The sequence below is a fragment of the Rhopalosiphum maidis genome, chromosome 3, assembly GCF_003676215.2.
Source record: "Rhopalosiphum maidis isolate BTI-1 chromosome 3, ASM367621v3, whole genome shotgun sequence".
Classification (NCBI taxonomy): domain Eukaryota; kingdom Metazoa; phylum Arthropoda; class Insecta; order Hemiptera; family Aphididae; genus Rhopalosiphum; species Rhopalosiphum maidis.
Genome location: NC_040879.1, coordinates 57,128,486 through 57,150,138, shown reverse-complemented (window position 1 = coordinate 57,150,138; position 21,653 = coordinate 57,128,486). Strand labels below are relative to the sequence as shown.

Sequence of the window (21,653 nt, the reverse complement as noted above, 5' to 3'; positions counted from 1 at the left end):
TTTAGTGGACAATTTTTTTATTAGAAATAATAGTCTAATTTTTAAATTCAATACCTTTTTTGAAAGATAATTCGCCTTAGATAGAACTTTGGATGTTCAAACTTTATTTTTTGAATATTTACAATTAAAATAAATGTTAAAATGCGTAAGAAAAACTAAATTATCAAAAAAATAAAATTCGTAGGGAGCCTCGATTTTTAACAAAATTAATTTGATTTATTTCTATGATTAAAAAAATGTTTAGCATAGGGACTTGAAATTTTCATCGAATACTTAAATTGTCAATTTTTGATAAGGTAAAATTATTACAATTATGTTAAAGCGATTTTCTCCAATGATTGTAGTTAAATTATATTTATTTCGTTCAGAATTATTTTATTATTATTATTATTTATTATTTTATTGTTTAATAATAATTATTAATTAATATAATATAAATATTGTTTATAATATATGGATACAATATACATAGGTACTATTTATATTATAATAGTAATTTATTAATAAATAACAAAATTATTGTAATACCAACACTAAATATTTTCTAGACAATATAGTAATTAAAAATAACGTGGTTTTATTTTTATTTTTTATTATACGTGGAATGGAAATCTGCGTTTACGTTCCTTATAAATTGGAACTCTTTCCTGTTCCTCGTTGCTATAATTGAAAAGGAATGCGTTCCAAGTTTCATTCTTATATGACCGTGTTCTTTCCCAACACTAAACTGCTATAGTGGCATATTGGTGAGAGTTGCAGTTATATGAGTATATGATGATTATTAATATGATAGTAAGATACATTTTTATTATCGTTCACATACGGGTACAACGATAACTAATTTAGTAAAGTAATATAGTTGTCAGTCTGTATTTGACATTCGTGACTTTGTGTACTGTTTGATCTATGTTCAGAAGAAAAATACATTTTTCATTTTTAATATGCTGATACATTTTAAAATGTCGAGTAGCAGTTAAATTAAAAGTGAATCAATACTGAAGCCGTTGGAAAATAAACCAAGATGTAAGTGTATATTTTTAGATAGGTAATCGTTTGAAAGGAGATGACCTCTATTCGTCATGTTTTCGAAAGTAACCATTTTACGTAAGTATTTCAGTAAATCTGCGAATCAGATGAATTTTGTTATAGTTTTTTATGTTGGGTTATGTTTATTATTAAATATGAAGGGTTTCTTTCGCTTTAAATAAATACCTGCAAAATAGTGGAAAACATAAAAAAGAGGAATAAATATTCAACACTATTCAATAAAATAGAATAGCATACATTGTTTTTGCATTTAAAAATAATACAAAAATAGAAAAAGTCTTGCAATACTTTAACATTAACTTATCAGAAAATATTTTTTAGGATTTTCAACTAGTTTTTAAAATTCATTATTAACATGTACAAATATTACTTAGATTCAATTTTGAAAGATATGCTTTTCTATTGCTACTGATACATTTATAACTTTAAATAACAATTATTTATTTATTTACATAATAAAGATTTTAGATTTATATGTAAATTATACTTATATTATTTAATATATTTTTATTTATTATGATATGATGATTTAGTCATATGCGTTTTAAATGTACTCATACTAATGCAATAGTTAATATAATCAATCCACAGTTCATAAAAAATGTTCAAATTATACTTATTTTAGGTTTCTTTTGAGTTTTCATATTTTGAGTTCACATTCAATAGAAACCTACTAATATTATACTGTTCACTTATCTTTTAATTTGTATACAGAATACAGATATAGTTGTAGCGGTCGTGTTAAATAAATGTTTAATAAATATTATAATCTAAATGTTGTTTAGTATGCTATTATGTTGATATACATTTAAATAAAATTGCTTTTAAAATACTAAATACATCTATATGAATAAGTCTATAATTTTAATAACAATTATTATTAATAGTTTAAGTTTTTTTTGTTTTGCTGAAATAATTAATACCAGTATAATTTAACATATTCAAAATTAAGTACATAAAATAATATTATTATTAAAAAGAAGTAAGTACTTATTTGACAAATTTGATGAATTAAAATCGTTTGATGAAATGTTTTTGAACAACTTACTGTCTTCAATTGCAATTTTAAAATATGTATAAAAAAATTTATGATAAGAAAATTTGAAAAATCAAGTTTGTATAGATGTAAAAGAAACGCTTCTCTGGAACCCGTTATTTTTTGGAAAAGTCTTATAGTTGATAGTAAAAGTTATAATACAATGTGGAATTTGAACGTTGTGATGCCATGAAATTGCACCAGGTAATTTATTATGGCCAATTTTTGAAATTGTAAAAATTGGTAACCCTATGGTGTTATAACACATTAGAAATTAATCTATACAAAAACGATATCAGTATAATAAACAGATAAGGTTCAGAGCTGGGATAAATTTTAAATAGTTGTATTTTTAAAATCAAATTTCAAAGTCCATATTATTTTTAAAATTTTCCAATTTTCCGACATCCCCTAAAATAAAATCTTTAACAAATTTTTTACAAAATTAATTTATTTGAAATCATGCCTATCAGTATAATTTATATTATAATCCCAGTATACCATACATAATACCGTTCATACCTATTTATATACAGTCGAGTCGCGATAACTCGAAGTTGAAGAGAGATAAAAATTTGCTTCGATATATGTATTATTCGAGTTATCTAACTCAAATTTGTATATAATTTTTATTTCTAGGGGAATAAAAAAAACATTAAAGTTGTCAAGTTTTTCGAGTTATCTTGTCTCGACTGTATTTATTCTATGATTATATAAACCGAACTAAACAAGATAGAATTATTTACATTTTTTTCTAAATAAAAGGAATATTATAAGGATTTTTTCCTCAAAATTAAATATGAAATCCTTCTGGTATAATATTATAATATAAATTTAAAAACATCCAAAATTTAAATTTTAGAAAAAATAATTTATTGAAATTACAAAATAGTGATTTTGATCTAGTTGTTTAATTTAAAAAATTAACTTATATGAAATTATACTTAATTTCGTTAGTATACTTACATGCTGGTATTATGTGATACAGACAAGGGTTTTGCTGACGGCCGACGGCATTCGTGGCCCGACAGCTGATCGTGTCCAGCACAATGGGCTTCTTGAAGTAAGGCGCTCTATCCACATACTGGACCACGTCTGGGACGCCTACAGTCATAGCCGGCAGTACAAGCTCGCCGACAGCCGTGTCGTTCCGTTGGTTGGGCAGGGCGGTGGTGACATAGCTGCCGGTGGCTACTACGCTCGGCGATTGTTGCTGGTGCAGCTCACCTGTGGCTGCGGCCGCTGCACCCGGCCACACGAGCCACTCGAATTGTACACGGTCGTCGGCCGGGTCGGCCCTTACCCGGCACACGATACGTACGTTGTTTTCGTTGGCTTCGACGCCCACCAATTGCAGTTGATCGCCGTCGTCCGCGCACACGGGAGCATCTGCAGTGAATTAACAATAATTATAAATTTGTACGTTGTTATTCGATCATCTCATATATTAAATCCACCCTACCAGGTGCAGAATTTATCAAAAGGGAGAGAGAGGAGATGGTGGTGTTTTGAACTGAGATAATGAAATGTGGTTATTTTATATTCAACTTCATCTATGTCTTCGTAGTATAATATGTTTTTAGATTGTAGAAGCCGCCCCATGTTCTGTTTCTTATCTCACTCTTCATCCAGACTTAAATATTGAATCAGTTGTCAATTTAATTAAAACCCACTATAAAAAATTCCACTTTAACACCCAAACCCTTTAATCGTAAACCAGCACACTTTAACAATTTCCAGTAACCCTCCTTGCCGTTTTAAATGACAATGGTGTCATGATCTTTTAGTTTAAAATCTCCGTTTGTTCGCCTAGCGAAACTTATCAGAAAAGTCCTATCACTGGATAGCTTCCCTGATCAATGTCACAAAGTTGAGTTTATATAAGATGGCAGGAGAACTTAATTTTTCATTGAATTTAAGTGACTAGTATTCAAAACATACAAATTACAGAATTTCGGCTTTAAAAAACGACCTTCTTCTAAATAAAAATGTTCAACTCCGTTAAGAAATGGTTTCAGAAAGAAAACAAAATTGTTTTTTATTAGAATTGCATTAATTTGTATTAAATTATTTTCAACATATCAATCGTTTTAAAAACATACACTATACACATACTCGTAATTAATACTGTGTAATATAATATTGTATTAATTTTAAATAGTAGGATGTTTTTTTTCTATGCATAATTCACGATCGATTTTTTAGGTTTAAAATAAATACTTAGAATTATTCACGTAAAAAACTGCCTATGTCAAATAATCGAGTTCTTATCGTTTATTATACAGGGTACAGTTATGGAAAATTCGAAAATAGTACATGTCAGAAATTATTTAATATAATTAATAACTACTAATTATGTTTTTGATAAAAATCAATTCACTTTAAATCGTATGATTTTGAAAATATAGTCCATAATTATATAATATGTATACGGATAATTTTAAGTCACGCAGTGAAATTTCGGAATAAAATCAAATGTAAACGTAGACTTCAACAGTACACTGCAAGCACACATATTATATGTATTTAATAGTTAGTTATATAATCTGGCGTGTGATATCTACTTATGATTCAAGATACAAATAGAATTTTGTTCAATACAAAGTCTCAAATGTTTTCAAGTTGAATATTATTCGAATCACGCATATTCAGAGTTGTACGGGTACTTACATTGAACTCGGAGGGTGACCGGTCGTGACCGTCCCATTCCCAGATCGTTATTACATTGACACGTGTACCGGCCGGAATGGCGGCGTCCCACGTTCCTTATGACTAAAGTGCCAGCGCTTAAAAGAACGACTTTGATTTCCGAGTCGATGCTGACGCTTCCGTTACTACTGCCATTTTGCAAGATTGGGTGGCCCTGCAGTATATGATTACAGATGTGATAAATATTATTAATAGACATTTCGCGATTCGTTGCTGATTGGTACTCACGTTGTGATACCATTCGATGCGATTACGTTGTTTTCCTTTGCTCCCGCTGCCATCCAACACCTTGCATTCAAAATACACATCGTCTCCTGTTTTGATTCTACTCGGATCGAACGTATGGCCCAAACTTAATTTAACTATAGGTGGATCTGTGAAGTTTATTTTTATTGTTATTACATTTTTTTTTCAAACTTACAACTATCTTTTATTGGATTTCTTAAGCGAAGTTTGCTCAACTCAGATAAGTGTCAATCATGGGTAAATAATTTGTATTTTATATTTCGAGAGAAAGTTCTAACCAGTTAAATTAAAGTTATATTATCTAAAGTTCAACTAAATCAGAAGATTAAAATATTGTTACACGGTAATTATGTTACAGAGTATGTATAAATATTAAGTAATACTTTAATATCGATTTACAATACGTCAAAAATATACAGAAAATATTTCTCAAAGAACTGTCAGTGATTTAACTCATGCAAATCATAATAAAACGTAACTGAATATTGATATAAATGGCTCACACATTTAAGACTTTTAAGTCAAAACGTAAAATATAATATAAAGTTAATCAAACACGATATAGGTATAGTGATTTACGAATTCTAATAAATTCGCACACGAATTGGGCGGTCTAAGAATGAAAACACAATAACAGTGATTACAACTATGACTTCGATAAAAATGTGTAAAGTCAGTTTTTACTTACATTGGACATTAAGTAATAAAGCTTTATTCTTAATATTATCTTTCGTGGTATTAATATCAGGGTTCCAAGCTCGGCATCGTAAATATCGACCATCGTCGCCTGGTGTAGGCCTCAATCGTATCCTACTGCTATGTTCAGTTTGCTGAATAACAGACAAATAAAATAAAAATGTTGACGAGGTGTACGTGCATGTAGAATTTTTTAAATACGGATGTATAATGATAATTAACCCTGACCAATCTTCTTATAGTTCAATCTCATTCAATATAAAACAAAACTACAAAACAATAAGATAGAAACAATGAAATAACATGCACGACAAAATATTATAACTGAATTAATTAAATATATAACTTTACATGATATTTAGTTATAATTACTCACTTCTATTACTGTTATACGAGTCGTTGTGGGAGAAGAGGGTATTTCGTCAGCTAATGTACCGTTTCCATCAATAGACCATTCTATCGTTGCCTTAGGACTCGCACCCTCAGCCCAGCATTCGCCCGTATACCACTTACCGGATATAAGATTTGTTGCTTGTATTACTCCGTCATTATTACTGTCTTCGTTATAATTAACCATGTTTTCTGTTTCGTCTATTGGACGTATGCCGACAATACGTACGCTTTTCACATTCACTAGTTACAAAAACCATAAAAATAAAAAATAGGTATTAAAAAAAATCTAGTAAATACTATTATGAATATTTGCTAAAAAAATTTAAGTCTCAATAAAACAGTTATTTATTTTTGAGTTACAATAAAAAACAAAATTGATTTTGTTAAAAAATAATGTTGCGTACAAATTTTCAATTTTCCATATTTTTTTATTTTTAAAAGTCCAAATATGTAAAAAATATACTAAATGTTAATTTAGTGTTTAATTACCAATGTAAAAGTATATGTATAATATAATGTATATACCTATTTACGAGGAAAACTTCTAAATGGACTGTAATTTAATAATGTAACACATAAAAAAAATATTCATTTTTGCAAAAACGTAATGTATTAAATTTAAAAGTGAATACCTTAAAATTGTATATTAAAAATAATAATCGTAAACTACATAATTTGACATCATTCAAGAGTAATTTTTTCAATGTAATATTTTAGACTAACAATAAGTTCTGTGTTTTGATGTGTATTTTATACAATACATTTTGTGGTTTTATTATAATTGTTGTTATTATATTTACTAACTGTTGTTTACTATAAGCTGTTTATAAAATACTTACAGTACATGTTTATCAGCACTGTCATTCGGAGATTTGATTGCATGGTGTTGTCGTCATTTCCAGCCAGACACGTGTATGTACTATTAGCATGAGTTCGATTCAATTGATGAATTACGAGACTTTTGGTAGTTGTTTCTTCGTCGTCGTTTTTGTTTCCGTAAGATACATCCTCTGTCAGATCCATTATTGTTCCCGTACCGAGCGATGAGGTGACTATTCCATCCGCTGAATACCACTGCACTCGTGGCTTGGGTTTCCCTGTACAACAAACGTCAGTTTGTCACTATGGATTGTGCAACGTGGGGGAGGGGATAAATGTACATTTTCGTTGACTTTGATTTCTGGATACATTAAAAGAGGTGTACGTATAAACGTTTATTGTGTAGATACCGAATACTTATCCGTACAAATGAAATCGAATAACGTAAATAAATTGTTATTTATTTGGATTAAATATGTATGCGTTATTATATATAATGTTTGTACATCACATTCAATAAACTGACATTAAGGCGTATACAAATCGAGCTTATAATATGTCTCATCATTAAACTGTCACGTAATCATCTACAGTATACTGTTCGAACTATAATACAACATTACAACATACCTATTTAAATATAGTAAATACCATGATATCTTATTTGTGGAGGGATGGGTGAGGAGGAGAAATATAAGCATACTTATTATCGATGTAAACATGGTAAACGAACAAAGAATGTATAATAATAATTAGGGTTCAGGACTTGTTGCACTTAAAATTATCGAAATATTTATGCAAATAAACAGTCAAATAAATCATCAAAGTATGTTTAAGAATTTGCATCTAAATTTTTAATTGAAAACGCATTAAGCATATTATAATTATAAAAATAAAAATTTAACAATTAAGTAGGTAAATAACCGTGATTAACGAACAAAAACATACAGATTTTCATTTTGTCGTATAATTTATAATCTAGATGTCATTAGATTTTACTACAACTATAATATAACTGCCAATAAAAAAGTTGATTCTTAAGCGACAAAGAAACTATCATTAACAGACGTACGAGTTAGATACGACAGACTATAACCATAATTTATCTAAAAAAAATATTTTTGAATGTTTTCCAAGTATGATTTTTCCCGACAATTTTACGTACATACACATTTAAAAAATGCAAAATATGCATTTTTCCAAAAATATTACGAAATATGCAAAAATATGTAAATTGAAACTTAGTATTTAGCTTCGCCATTTCATAAAACAAATTTATAACTCACCTAGAATAATCTACGACTACTACTACAAAAAAAAAAAACACGCAAAGAAGTCCCGAACCCTAATAATAATTCATCAACAAATCAGAATACCTATAATTTTCTGTTATAATTCATTGAGAAATCGTGTTCTTAAAATTGTACAGCAATAATTTTTCAAGCATCTGTGTCTAACGCATTATGACTACACGGAAATTATTTAAAAGAACATATATTAATATTATTTGTAAGTCTCATATAGTTTGATTATTCGTTATTAGTTTATCACATATTATATTTAGCTATAAAGTATATTATTACTAGCTAATGTTAATAATTATAATTATTGCATTATATTAAAGTCGGGAGTGATTTTTCATTTCTCCACAGTTTTCATTGCCATATTTTCATCTATTTCTTACTTGACTAATAATTTGTGAAGTATGGTTTCAATAACACATAAATATCGGTCAATATTAAAATTATTAAATATATGTTATATAATTATTATTTATTGTATTAAAATAAAACAAAAATAATATGTTGATAAAAATGGGGGTTTAGTAATTTCAGCCTTATTTTCGTGGAAAATTGAAAATATTAGATTTTATACCATTCTATAATAATTCTTTTTAATACTATGGCTAAATACATTACAATTTTAGAATAATAAAAATCACATCTTTGTTAGATAAAGCATTACTTAGTTAGATCAGACTCATTATGTACATTTTATACTTGTTAATTATTTTTTAAAGAGTCGTAAATTCTCGATACTAATTGTGTATAATATCATTGCTATACTCTCTCAAAAGTTTAAAAGAAGTACCTATCATTATTATATGAAAATAACATTTAATGCTCACCTCCTTGAACTCGACACTCCAATACCAATCGGCTGCCTTCTGGTACTGGGCCGATTGTGTGATGGAATCCATCGTCGATTTCTGTTCCTATTCCGTTATAAGCGATTGTCATTTTATCGGGTGGCACTATAAATTATACACGAACCAACATTATGCAATTATAATTTATTAGTCGCAAAGCTCTGATAATCAATATAAAAATAGTTATACAGATGTTTTTATATTATGATGTCGATGATTATTTATTATTTATTAATTAAATGGCAGTATATTCAATACATAATTTGAATTAGTAATGTAAAAATAAATATACGTTAACTATATATGTTAACTATATACATATACATTTCTCTCTAAACAGTCTCCTCTTCTAAAATTTAAATAATAATTCATTGAGTATTGAGTGAATAACAGAAATTTGTAAAAACGTTTTGTTCCATTTAATGGAATTCAAAATAACATTTCTATTATTAAATCATATTTATATATATATATATAATGTTATATTTAAAAATACCAGAAAAAATAATTAATGTATTTTATTATAAATATTTAAACAGTACAAGCTCTATAAGGAGGGGGTCTTAACTCGGACCTCGCAGACCGTTAATCGTATTTAAAATTACAAAAAAATATATTTATTAAATTTTCTTCTTAAGCAAATTGCGATTCAGTGTAATTTCCTAAAGTACAATATAATTCTTAATAAAAATCATTGACAGTGAAACATTTTTGTCGTAATTTACATAAAAAAAAAATATTTATTTTATTGATATAAATCGAGAATATTAATTCACATACATATTCACATGTATTTTTTTTTAAATATTTTTAAATTTTAATTGATTGTTATTCTTATTTGATTGTATTAAAATCAACACATAAAAATATTTAAATCGTTTCGGTTATATTATCTACCTTATATTATATTTATCTATTAGCTTTTCTAATGTAAACTGTGTACACATTTCTCTAAATAATAACATATCTTATATAAATTTCAATAAATGTATAAAATAACTTAGGCTTCTATAGAATTCCACTGGGTCCCAAAATACATTAGACGGGCATTGTACTGAAATATAACCTACCTTAAAATCATTCATAAATATATTTTTGTTATATAATATGGATAGCACAAAAGTCGTTCGAATAAAATAATGAGTGTCTCGAGTCAATATAATCGTGTTGTTTTTAAACAGTGTAGTTTTGTTATATAACTATATGAGTTTTTATTAGTAGAAAAATATGAAAATTAAATACCTCGTATAACCTTTAATTATATTACTACTATTAATTAGGTTTTGTAAGTAAGTTGTTTAATTTAATTACCACGAATTGTTTAATATGATTTCGCATTAATTTAATTGAATTAATTGATGATTTTAATTATAAACGATATTCTTATTCATCGAATATTACGGTTATGTATAAGTATATTATATTATCATCGTGATATTTGATCAAAGTGAAATTATATTTCGGGTAAAGTATTGTTTAAGAGCTATTGTTCCGTATAAATATTTAAAAAACTGACCTAATTTAATATGTGTAGATACTAGATATACATAAAATATACTTTACTAACCTATAACTCGTAGGATTATCCGATAGTTCCGCGTAGGTGAATCGCGAAAATCCACTCGGCACCTGTAGGCCCCAGCATCCTGTTCAGTCACGTTGATGACTTTGAGCGCTGCTCTGCTACTGTTGTCGTAGAGGCCACTGTTGTAATCGTCCAACAGTAAAGTATGTTGTTTCGACCACTTTCCCCGTCCAATACCGTTATTGCCACCAAACACCACAAACGACGCCCTGGGCCCAAATCCTCCGCTCTCTTCGTCCGAAGACCATTTCAACGCGTGAGCTAACGGTCTTCCACGCACGTCAAAACTATAACCGCGGTTAATTTAATTAAACATTTTAATTAGTGGTTGGAGAGCAAAACGTTAGTGGGTTCGGTATGCAGTGAGATTATTTATTATACGCGCGGGACTTCTTCAAGTATTCGGAGACGATGTTTTATTTCTATTCCAACTAGATACCATTTCGAACGCATTCTATATCAGCCGTTTCCCGTGTTAACGAAATTATATTATACAAATTGTGTATGCAAAACTTATGTAATATGACAACTGATAAAGAATTTACGGTTCACAAGAATCTTATCATATTATTGACTATTGAGATGATTATTTAATTTTTTTAAGTTCAATGAATATGTTATAACACTTATAACATGAGATAAATGCTTTTCGTAGTGTTATTAAAAATGTCGTGCTTTTAAAATAAATCAAAATTAATTGATCCATTTTTGTATGCAATTATTGTAGTTTATAGTTTGATTAAATCATTGTAATTTTGATGGTCTACCAAAAAGATTTTGATACACAATTTACGATATAAATGCAGTACTTTTTGGTGAAATAATAACTTAGCGTTTAAATCATTTTGATCTTAAATTTATTATTAGTATCATAAAAAAGATTACATCTCGCTATACACCTACACTGCATTTATTAAGGGAAGACTGCAATAAGTATAATTTTAATCTTTAACGTTTTATTCTAATACACCTTTTATGAGTTGAGAATAAAACGGTTTGACTAAACAGTAATAATATAAGAATACTTTATTTTCAAGTTTTTATGGCAGTTGGTTCTGAATTATATCACAACGCATTAGAACATATTTAAATAGATACAAATATAAGTACTAATTTATTCAAAATCTATCATTAACTAATTACACCCCTTTAGCTACAATTACTAACAACATTTGCAACCTACAGGTTGAGGATCACTGCAGACCTGTATTAAATATAACAGCATGGGTCACAAACTCTGAATCGTGTAAGATCATCAAAACGCTCTCAAAATGTAGGTACTTACTACGTACAAAAGGGATTTCGACGATTCAGTAGAGTTCATTGAAACGAAATCTACCCTTATTTTCAGAAGGTCACAGCTTTAATAAAATTAAATGCACTGTTTTTCGTTGTTTTTCAAATATTATTTAAACCTATCAAAGTTTCATAAAATATATTGCATTTATCAAACAGCCGTTATATTACCTGTACAAAGGTTTTCCTCCGGACCATATCTTTTTATTTTTCGATTTACTATTCCGATGACGGATTGTTGTTGAATGGTGTTTGAACCACAACACCATGTACGCTCGGTCTTCGATCGTGTTGGTCAAGTCCTTGGTCTTTCCCTCTCCACCACCGTTCGACGCGACTCTTATCGGTTGTTTCGGCAAACCGTCATTATTACCACCACCTATGTCACAAGGTAGCCAAGCCATCGAACCACGAACGGCAGTCACTGTTACTGTGCTTACTGTAATAAACATGTATATGACATAATATAATATAAGATCATGTATATATAATTAATATAAAATCTAGAATGAAGTTAAAAATTTTCAAATTTTTCTTACGGTTAGTAAGGTTTTTTTTATATAGCCTATAGCGAAATAATAAAATTAAATATATAAACATGCTGGACGCTATAGAGCTATGAACTTATATTATTATATAAATAGGTCGCTAGGTATTGTATTCCGTATTAAATGCGAAAAATGACATTTTTGCAGTGTATTTGATAATCGAACCGGCTGTTGCACGTTTCAATAAGGAAATTTTTTTTCTTAACTACTGACAGGAATTTTATTATTTGAAACGGCCATACAGCATATACAGTCCCCATTGAAAAGGTTTTCACAAGCTCAAGTAACTGCTACTATTGAATATAGCCACTATATATTTATACATACACATATATACATCGATACAATAAAATAGTATGTAAGTATAGGACGCTGAACGAGTTTGGAGTAACAACTTTATTCTCTCTAACAACACAACTCCTTACAAAATTATAGGTGAATTAATAAAATAGAAATTTATTAGGGTACATAATAACATATATTTATATTATTAAAATCAATTATATCGTTTAAATGATAGAATCGTACAAGCTGAATAGAAACTGAATAGAAACGATGACACATATTCAGTTTTTAGAAAAAAAGGTCCATTTTATAATAAGAAGTATATTAAATTGGATTATACATTATAGATGAGTTATGATGGTTTGTATATATATATTATAATACGTTATTGGGGATCTCCCCAGTTTGGTGCACATGTTAACAGTACCCAGTTAATGTTGATATTTACATAATGATTTTGGTTAATGTTACCATACGTATGGTTTTAAAAAATATTGATGATATGTATTATATTTTGTTTTAAATATATTATAGGTAACTGCTAAAGGTATAGTTGTTTAAAAAGAAAATACAATTACATAAAATAATAAAATATTACGTTGTATATAGATACATATGAAGAAAATTATAGGTTAAAGTTCCTTCATGAATCATAGACGATGACTTTGACTGATTGTAAGATACTTCAGAAACAAAATTATAATAATGGGAAAATACAATACGTCATTAAAATAGCATGTGGCCGTGTTGATTTCCAGATTTTATATCATTTCAGGTCAATTAAAAGAATTTAAAAAAGATTGTTTACTGGTACAATCTGACTAATTTTTCTCGATAGCTTCTTTCAACGACAATATATTAACATTAAAAAATAATATTAGGTCAAGTTATCACCAAGTTGAATTAAAAACAAAGTTTAATTGATACAAATTATGCAAGATAAATGTACCAGGGTGATAGAAAATAGATATAGATACATTGAAACTATAGAAAAATATACTAACATATTGCAGTCATTATACCATAAGAGACCAGGTTAATTGTTATCTCTATTAAAGATAAATGTATATTTGGAATACCAACATGACAACTAGAGATTCGATAGTTTTCATGTGTGATTTGTAAAAATAATAACTCAAGGGAGGTATAGTATAAAGAAAATAAATGCAATAAATGATATCATTAATATTATTTATGCGAAGACTAATAAATAAATATTCGATGGAGTTATTTTGAGATAGAAATCGAATGAGACGAGATTTAATATCTTTCGCTCTCCGCTCTTAAAATTACTCGTTTCATTACTTCTATCTATATACAAGGTAATTCTTAAATTCTAATTCACAAGAAAATATATTTAAATGTTTTTTAAGGATAAAATATATTAAATACAATTTGTTTAACTGAATAATTGAACTATTATTATTAGCTATAATATATTTGTATAGAAAGTGTTATTTAAAAGTTTGTATAGCTGTTATAATATTTAATTTTATTTATTGTAATAATAAAAAAAAAAAACCATTACTTTTTTAATTGTATAGTATGTCAATATTTATACAACTAAAATTGTCGTGGTACACTATTTGTTTAGCGATTTCATCGCGTTATAACACTTATATCATATCCTTGTCTACTATTTTATTTTATTTTATTTAGATGTATTTAAAATCTAGTGTCAATAAAACTTGATAATTAGTTAAAATTTCATCGATTGTTATTAAATTTTCTTTGCAGATTAAAAACTAATTTCTGATATATAATTGAATCATAACACCATCTAAGGCGGTTAATTTATAAATATTATTGATACTTATAGTAGAACATAAGTTGTTGAGTAAGATAATACAATTTAAAAAATGATCGATGAGCAAATATTGTACGATGAGTATGGTATTATAAAACGACTTTCCTGTAATTCCGAGATTAACATTGCTAACATTCCCTAGTAATATGCATTGCAAATTATATTTACTAGTGAATGCTTACGTACAGCAAATTAAACAGTAGGTACGTCAAGACTCACAAATTATTTTTGTATATGTCAATATTCATTGGCGACTGTCAGTATTCACTATTCACCAACTGCGGTTATTCACAAATATAGATTTTAATCGTCTGTAATAGATAATTATCTTAAATATCGCTAAACAATGCCGTTATACATGAAAAAATATATTATTATATGTATATTGTGTATAATATATATATATATAAGTGGACAAGAGACATAGGTACCTACGCGCTGCGTTTTACATAATATTATATTTATTTTAGTCAGGACTTAAAATATGCTGCGAGGATGCCCAACCTAACAAATCAGTCAAATTATATTACCAACACCGCATCTTTGGATGAAAACATAATCATCATTAATATAATGAAAATTACGAATATATTATAAAAGACTGTGTGTGCGTAATCATTCGTCATTGTATGCCATCAGTGTATATATAATAGTATATAACGCGCAGAGGCGGGTTGCATAATAGTAATAACAATAATAATACATAATAATATTATTATTATCTGGAAGCTGTTCACCTCGCCTCACAAACATTTTAATAATTTGATTTTCGTCAACGAATTGTGTGCGTGTGTACAAATATTAATAATAATTCTATTATAATTATTACGGTAGCAGATGACGACGATCCCATTATTTTGTTAAAATTAAGGCGAAGTTATTATTATTATTATTATTAATCTCGAGTGAACGTCACGTAGGCTATGGTGACAACGAAAATGAAAGAAAATGGACACGTCGTCGAAAACGCACACACATATAATAAATACATAGTACATACATACACGAATGGGTGTGTGTGTGGTCGATATCGTCGGCGTAGCGTAAACGATTTAGCACCCGCCACCATACTTGCGATCGCTTTGATCAAATTGTTATTTTAGGCCCGGTATGTGATGACGGAGTGCGGCGGCGAACTATGCGACTATACGACGACGACAACGAAGTATAATACGTACCTACACTGCGTGTGTGGTGCGCCGCTCGCTTACTGGGCAAAATAGCCTATAGAAAAAGCAATAAATAACGTCGGTCGGTGAAAAACAGTGGGCGGGCGGCGCGCTGTCGTATTTAAATTGGACATTACCTCCGGCGAGAGTAGAAAAAAAAAGTGTTACCGAGCGGTAGTGGCGGCGGCGTAAAATAAATAGTACAAAACTACTCGTATTTTACATATACGCGGTGGCGGCAGTACGGCGATAATAGGGTAGCCATGGGTGGTGGATGTATATAGTAGATGAGGGTGGTATGCTCCTAGATTACCCCGTGCCTCCCCCCACGTGTCTCTCGGCCACGACGACTTTGTGCCGCTGTGCGGGTAATGCGTGTGTGATTTGACATTGTCTCGTTTTTCTTCGGTGCGATGTCGTAGGTTAGGGGAAGGATTGGAAAAAGGTGTTCAAACATATAGGTATATATTATACAATATAGGTGCATATATGTATGTGAGTGTTCGCTCGTGTGTGTGCGAGTTTGTGGAGATGACGACGACGGCGATTACGATAATAATAGTAGTATATATACGTAGGGAGTGTGTTGGTGTGGCGAAGGGGTGGCAACTATAGTTAGCGGGTTTCGCGGGTGGGTATAGTAGTGCCAAGCTTGAGAAAGTGGCGGTGTGAAGGCTATGTCGACGGCCGGGAAGAAATAGCGGCGAACCGTGATAACAATCGTTGTTGTTGGTCGTTGACGTTTATATTTTATATTTTATATACAATAATATATAATATATATATATATATTATGCACATATATATTATAATATATATGTGCGTGAATATGTATTTTATATTTTTATGCATAAATGTATACATTATATAAATATATATATATATATATGCATCATATACAGCCGCACCTGTAATCGAAAAATAACGGGTGAGTGGACAGGGGTGGGAAGAGACTTTGCTCGAGGATAACCGAAATAATAACGATAAATATGGCTGCGAAACACGGCACGGGGATTGTGGACGAAGTAGGAGTGAATTGGATGGGGTTGAAAAAAGGTATACTTCGTGATTGCGGTGAATGTTATGACGATATGCCGACGAACAGGAACAGACTGTGGCTGTTCAAGATCTCAAAGTTCTGAGAAACTTATGGACATTTGACACGACAGTTAAAAAAAAAGTTAAAATAATAAAATTAAAATAAAAAACTGTTGATACTTTAATATTATAATATTTAATAAAGTAATTTGGGATGAAATTGATATTAAAATTATATTTGTATTTTCAATATAATGTCAATTAGAAAATGTATCATTTAAATTATATTTATTAACTTTTTGCAAAATAATTTCGATTGATTAGTGGTAATATGGAAGCTAATATTATGCGAAAAAAGGTTTAATACATAAAATTTAACACACACTACGATGTGTAAGCTATGTTAATATGAAAAATAAAATAAAAACATTTTTTGTTCTTGCACTTTGTATATTTCTGTCGACTAATTCCATTAATACTGTTAGATATTCTATGAATATTCATAGAGTAATTTTATTAATCGTTAATACGTATTATAGGTATCTAGTACCTATATACAATAGGCATTACCTAAACAAGTATATTATAATGTAAATTTTTAAATATTTGAATGTAGGGATGGACATATACTTTCAATAGATTTATATATATTTATAAATGCATAGAAACTTTAAATTATTTTTAACTTCTTATTTTTTGGAATTTTAATTCAAAAGTATCAATAGTCATCATAATAATAATAAAACCGATAAAAATTTTTAAGTATAATCCATTTGTGGTTTGTAGAGTTATAAATTATAATATAGTAGTTTTTATTTTTTATAATAATTACTTATTACGTCAAAAAACAGAAGACAAAAAAAATTATTTTAAAACGTTGTGTAGGTTTTTAAGTCTTATATTTATTAACGGAGCGAATTAAAAGGAGAAATGCTATGGAATAAAGTATAAAAAGGGAAATCTAATAAATTCGTCGACTGAATACATTTTGTAGGCAGTACATTATTGATTTCTTCGAGTAATTTAAATTTAAACGACAAAATATAATATACAGTACAAGTATTTAACCGATCGATAAAAAAACTATAATTTTCCTATACGATTTCAATATACAAATATGACGTCATATTTTCTGTAACTTACAAAACCATAAAAACGAAGTTTTATTATTTAAAAAATTAAAATTATATTAATTAATTATATAATTTCTCACAATCCATATGCTAGTATCCAAGTGAAAGAAGAAGAACTTAACAGAGGTTATATAAAACTAATAATGAGTCATCTATTGAAATGTATCTATTATTCTTCTATTGAAAAATCTAAATTGATGGTTTCTCGAAAACAGAGAGATTTGACTGAAATTTATAATAACAAATAACTGATCATATATTTTAAATTATATTATTTCGGTAAGTACGAAGAAAATGAGTGCAGTTCAATTTACCTAGAATATTTTTCTTTTAATGTAACTACATAGTATGCATAAGGTATAATATACTTAGTAGTATACAAGACATTTAGAAACCATTTCTAAATACATATGATATGATATAATATGTAAATGCAATTATATTAATTCACTTTGACGAAAAACTGAAAAACTGTATGGTTAGAATAAAAATATAAAAATACGAGTATTGTAATATGTACAATATAACACTAATAATTAATAACATAATTATTATAATAAATGTACGAGGTAGGCAAAATCATTATTTATTGTCATTAATGTAGTGAAATTGCCTATATAAATCACCGCGTTACAATAATATTAAATAATCATAAAAAATAAATGAAATGTTGAATTTTAAATACCATCGCAGATACACATATTATTTTGATAGATTTCCGAACAATTTAAAAATGTAAAATTTGTTGTACTCAATTACAGGCAATAAATGTAATTTTTTGTACTAACTATCTGCAAATACAATTTTACAAATCATATTTTAAAAAATCATTTAAAATTGTACCTACCTATGCCTTTAACATGTAAATGTACTTAAATGTGTTATTTTTAAAATATAAAAAAAAAACTATTGCATAAAAAAGGATTCGTTTTTATATCACATTCGTCATTGAATACATGAATTTACAAGCACATGTATACAATTATTTGTGTCAAATCCCAACTGATTTTTTTAAGCTTAATATAATGCAAACTATGCATAATATGTCTTTAACCAATAAATAATGAAATCTAATAAAATTACATGCAATTGAAATTAAATAAAACAAAATAAGAAATCAATTCAAAAGATTTTTTAATTTAATTATACTTAATTATATTATTTTATAATATTCACACAATTATGAATGTGAGTCTGCATAATAAAACTCGAATAATAAATTCGATACTATATAATATAAATTTAATATGGTTATAATAAGTTTGAAGATGGGTATTTATAATTTAACTAGTGTGTATTTCTGATGTAGAGAGTTGAATAACCATTACAGATGTAAACACAAATTAAGTACCTGACCGTATGAAGAACGTGGTACTTATATTATTTTATTATCACAATGTATAAATGTATAAAAAAAAATTATGTATGTAATATATATTTGTAGAAATATTACCTCATAATTAAGTTAATTTAAAACTCAATTTGAATCTTGTTATTCGTTATTACTTTATTTAATACCATCAAAATGCGTGGTATAAGTAGGATTATAATATGTTCAAAGGTTGGTGTTGAACTTTAGAAGGGTCCCGGTACTTATTTAGAGAGTCACAAAAAGAGGCGAATACACTCGAGTCTCTATACACAACTCAGCACTCGTTTGGTTAAACACACACTTATAAAAGCATTGTTAAGATCTCCAAGTACATGGAATGTTTGTATTTTATCAATGTGACGATACATGTACAAATTAAACTTACCGTGTTTTGGACATAGTATAGCTGCTTAGGTTAATTTGATAAAAAAATATTGTTAAGATATCTTTACATAATATATGTAAAGTTATTATATAAATAAAATGCGTTCTAAAAACAATTTTGAGTGAAAAACGTTTATAGTTTGATGGGGTTAGGTTAGGTTAATATCAAAATGGTCCACGTAGCGCCTCTATAGTTAAATAAAAAAAAATTCTGGCTAAAATTAATTCGATCTTACAATTACTACAAGACAATAATAAACACTTGATTCAATTTTATTTTTTAGTATTTACATGTTATTTCATACTCGATTTAATATTATAATAAAATCACGGAAAAAATAGACACCGAGTTATACATGAATATTATTTTAAAATAAATTTTGTTTTAACGTTACGGAATATTGAGGTTTTCTTGAAAATGTAATGATAATTTTTTCATTTCTGACGAAAACGGCGTGTACATTATTCACGCGTATGATTTCCAATCGACTGAGTTTCCGTACGCATATAGGTAAAGAAATAGTAGAATACGATAAATCAGTAATCTGTACGAGTTTAAAAATGCATTTTAGTAAATATGTTCAATAATAATACGCTTTGTCGCTGTACTGACATAATTTCATTGTGGTACTGTTAAAAATATTAGATTTGTGAATAAATAAATATTTATTTGCGCTGTTGCAGTACATAAATATTTTAAAACCATTAAAAATCTGTTTTATATAAGCCCCAAAAAATAAAACGTTTTAATGGAACTTGATCAGTTAAATTTCAAAAACACTTAATGACCTTTTATAGGATTTTAATTTTAAAATAGGTTTTTAATTACGTGACTATTTATTTTGTTTACTTGTATTTATACTGATCAAACTATCAAAGGGTGTCATCGATGTAATAATATGAAGCGTAAAGGGTATATAACTATGATTTAACTACAGTTTTATTAATAACGTGTTTATATTTATTATTACAAGGTATATTCATGATAAAATAAAAATTAACTCAAAAAGCTATTTAAAAGTGACATAATATTTATTATTATTTTGAATAAATGGAAAAACGTTTATTTTATATGTTCTAAGGATATTACGCAGATAATTATGTATGTTAATACATAATACACTGAGATTTTTCTCTATAGACTTATGACCAAATTGACGTTCACATTTATGATTGTTTAAATTAAAACAATTTTGTACATATATTGTACAAGAAAGTACCACTAACCTCGAACAATTTCAAACTTGGGGCCAAATGTTTTGTTATTTGGAGAGTTGAGAGACTATAGTTCTAACATTTATTAGTATAACCGTTAAGTAAAAAAAAAAAAACAACAAAATCAACAACAACCAATCACGTTTCAGAAAACATTTATGTTACAATACTTATAGTATTACCTATAGCCACTTTACAATTAATAATCGATATAGTGTAATATAAGTTAAAAGTATAATAAGTTTAAAACAATTTTCAACTGAAATATAGCATCGATTTGTCACTGTCAATTCAGTGGCCGTGTATTATTAGTTCGTTGTTTGAGTAAATGAGGTAGGCACCATCGGAGAAAATGACCGTATATGAGGAAATACTGAGAAACTATATATATACTATATTCTTTAGCATACTTTCATAGAGTATTATACAATATGTCATGGAAAAACACGAATTATTTTTTAACGACTAACTCATATTGTCGGCCATGTCTTGTGTTTTTTAAAAAACAAATATTTTTGCTATTTTACTATTTTATAGATTTTACTTACAGTTAATCTGAATTTTAAATTCTATTAATTAACATAATATATTTATTGAACATTTGGTATTAACATACATAAAATAAAGATTAGGTTTTCTACTATACATTAATATGAACTGAATGATAAAACGTTGTTGTTCAAATAAAATAAAAATGTTAGTTTTTAAATTTTGCGCCAAGCGATA

The 21,653-nt window shown here is 27.9% G+C and overlaps 1 protein-coding gene across 2 annotated transcripts in view; it reads right to left on the bottom strand.

The window, feature by feature from the left end:
* Positions 1–21,653, bottom strand: part of LOC113556591 — a 62,763-nt gene that overhangs the window by 10,146 nt on the left and 30,964 nt on the right. For both annotated transcript variants that reach the window (XM_026961636.2, XM_026961637.2), the window contains 9 exons: positions 12,148–12,415; positions 10,663–10,967; positions 9,075–9,200; positions 6,967–7,224; positions 6,111–6,367; positions 5,727–5,868; positions 5,021–5,166; positions 4,754–4,946; positions 3,050–3,472 (listed from right to left, as the gene is read on the bottom strand). In XM_026961636.2, the coding sequence (XP_026817437.1) occupies positions 3,050–3,472; positions 4,754–4,946; positions 5,021–5,166; positions 5,727–5,868; positions 6,111–6,367; positions 6,967–7,224; positions 9,075–9,200; positions 10,663–10,967; positions 12,148–12,415 (2,118 nt within the window). The remainder of the gene's footprint in view (positions 1–3,049; positions 3,473–4,753; positions 4,947–5,020; positions 5,167–5,726; positions 5,869–6,110; positions 6,368–6,966; positions 7,225–9,074; positions 9,201–10,662; positions 10,968–12,147; positions 12,416–21,653) is intronic.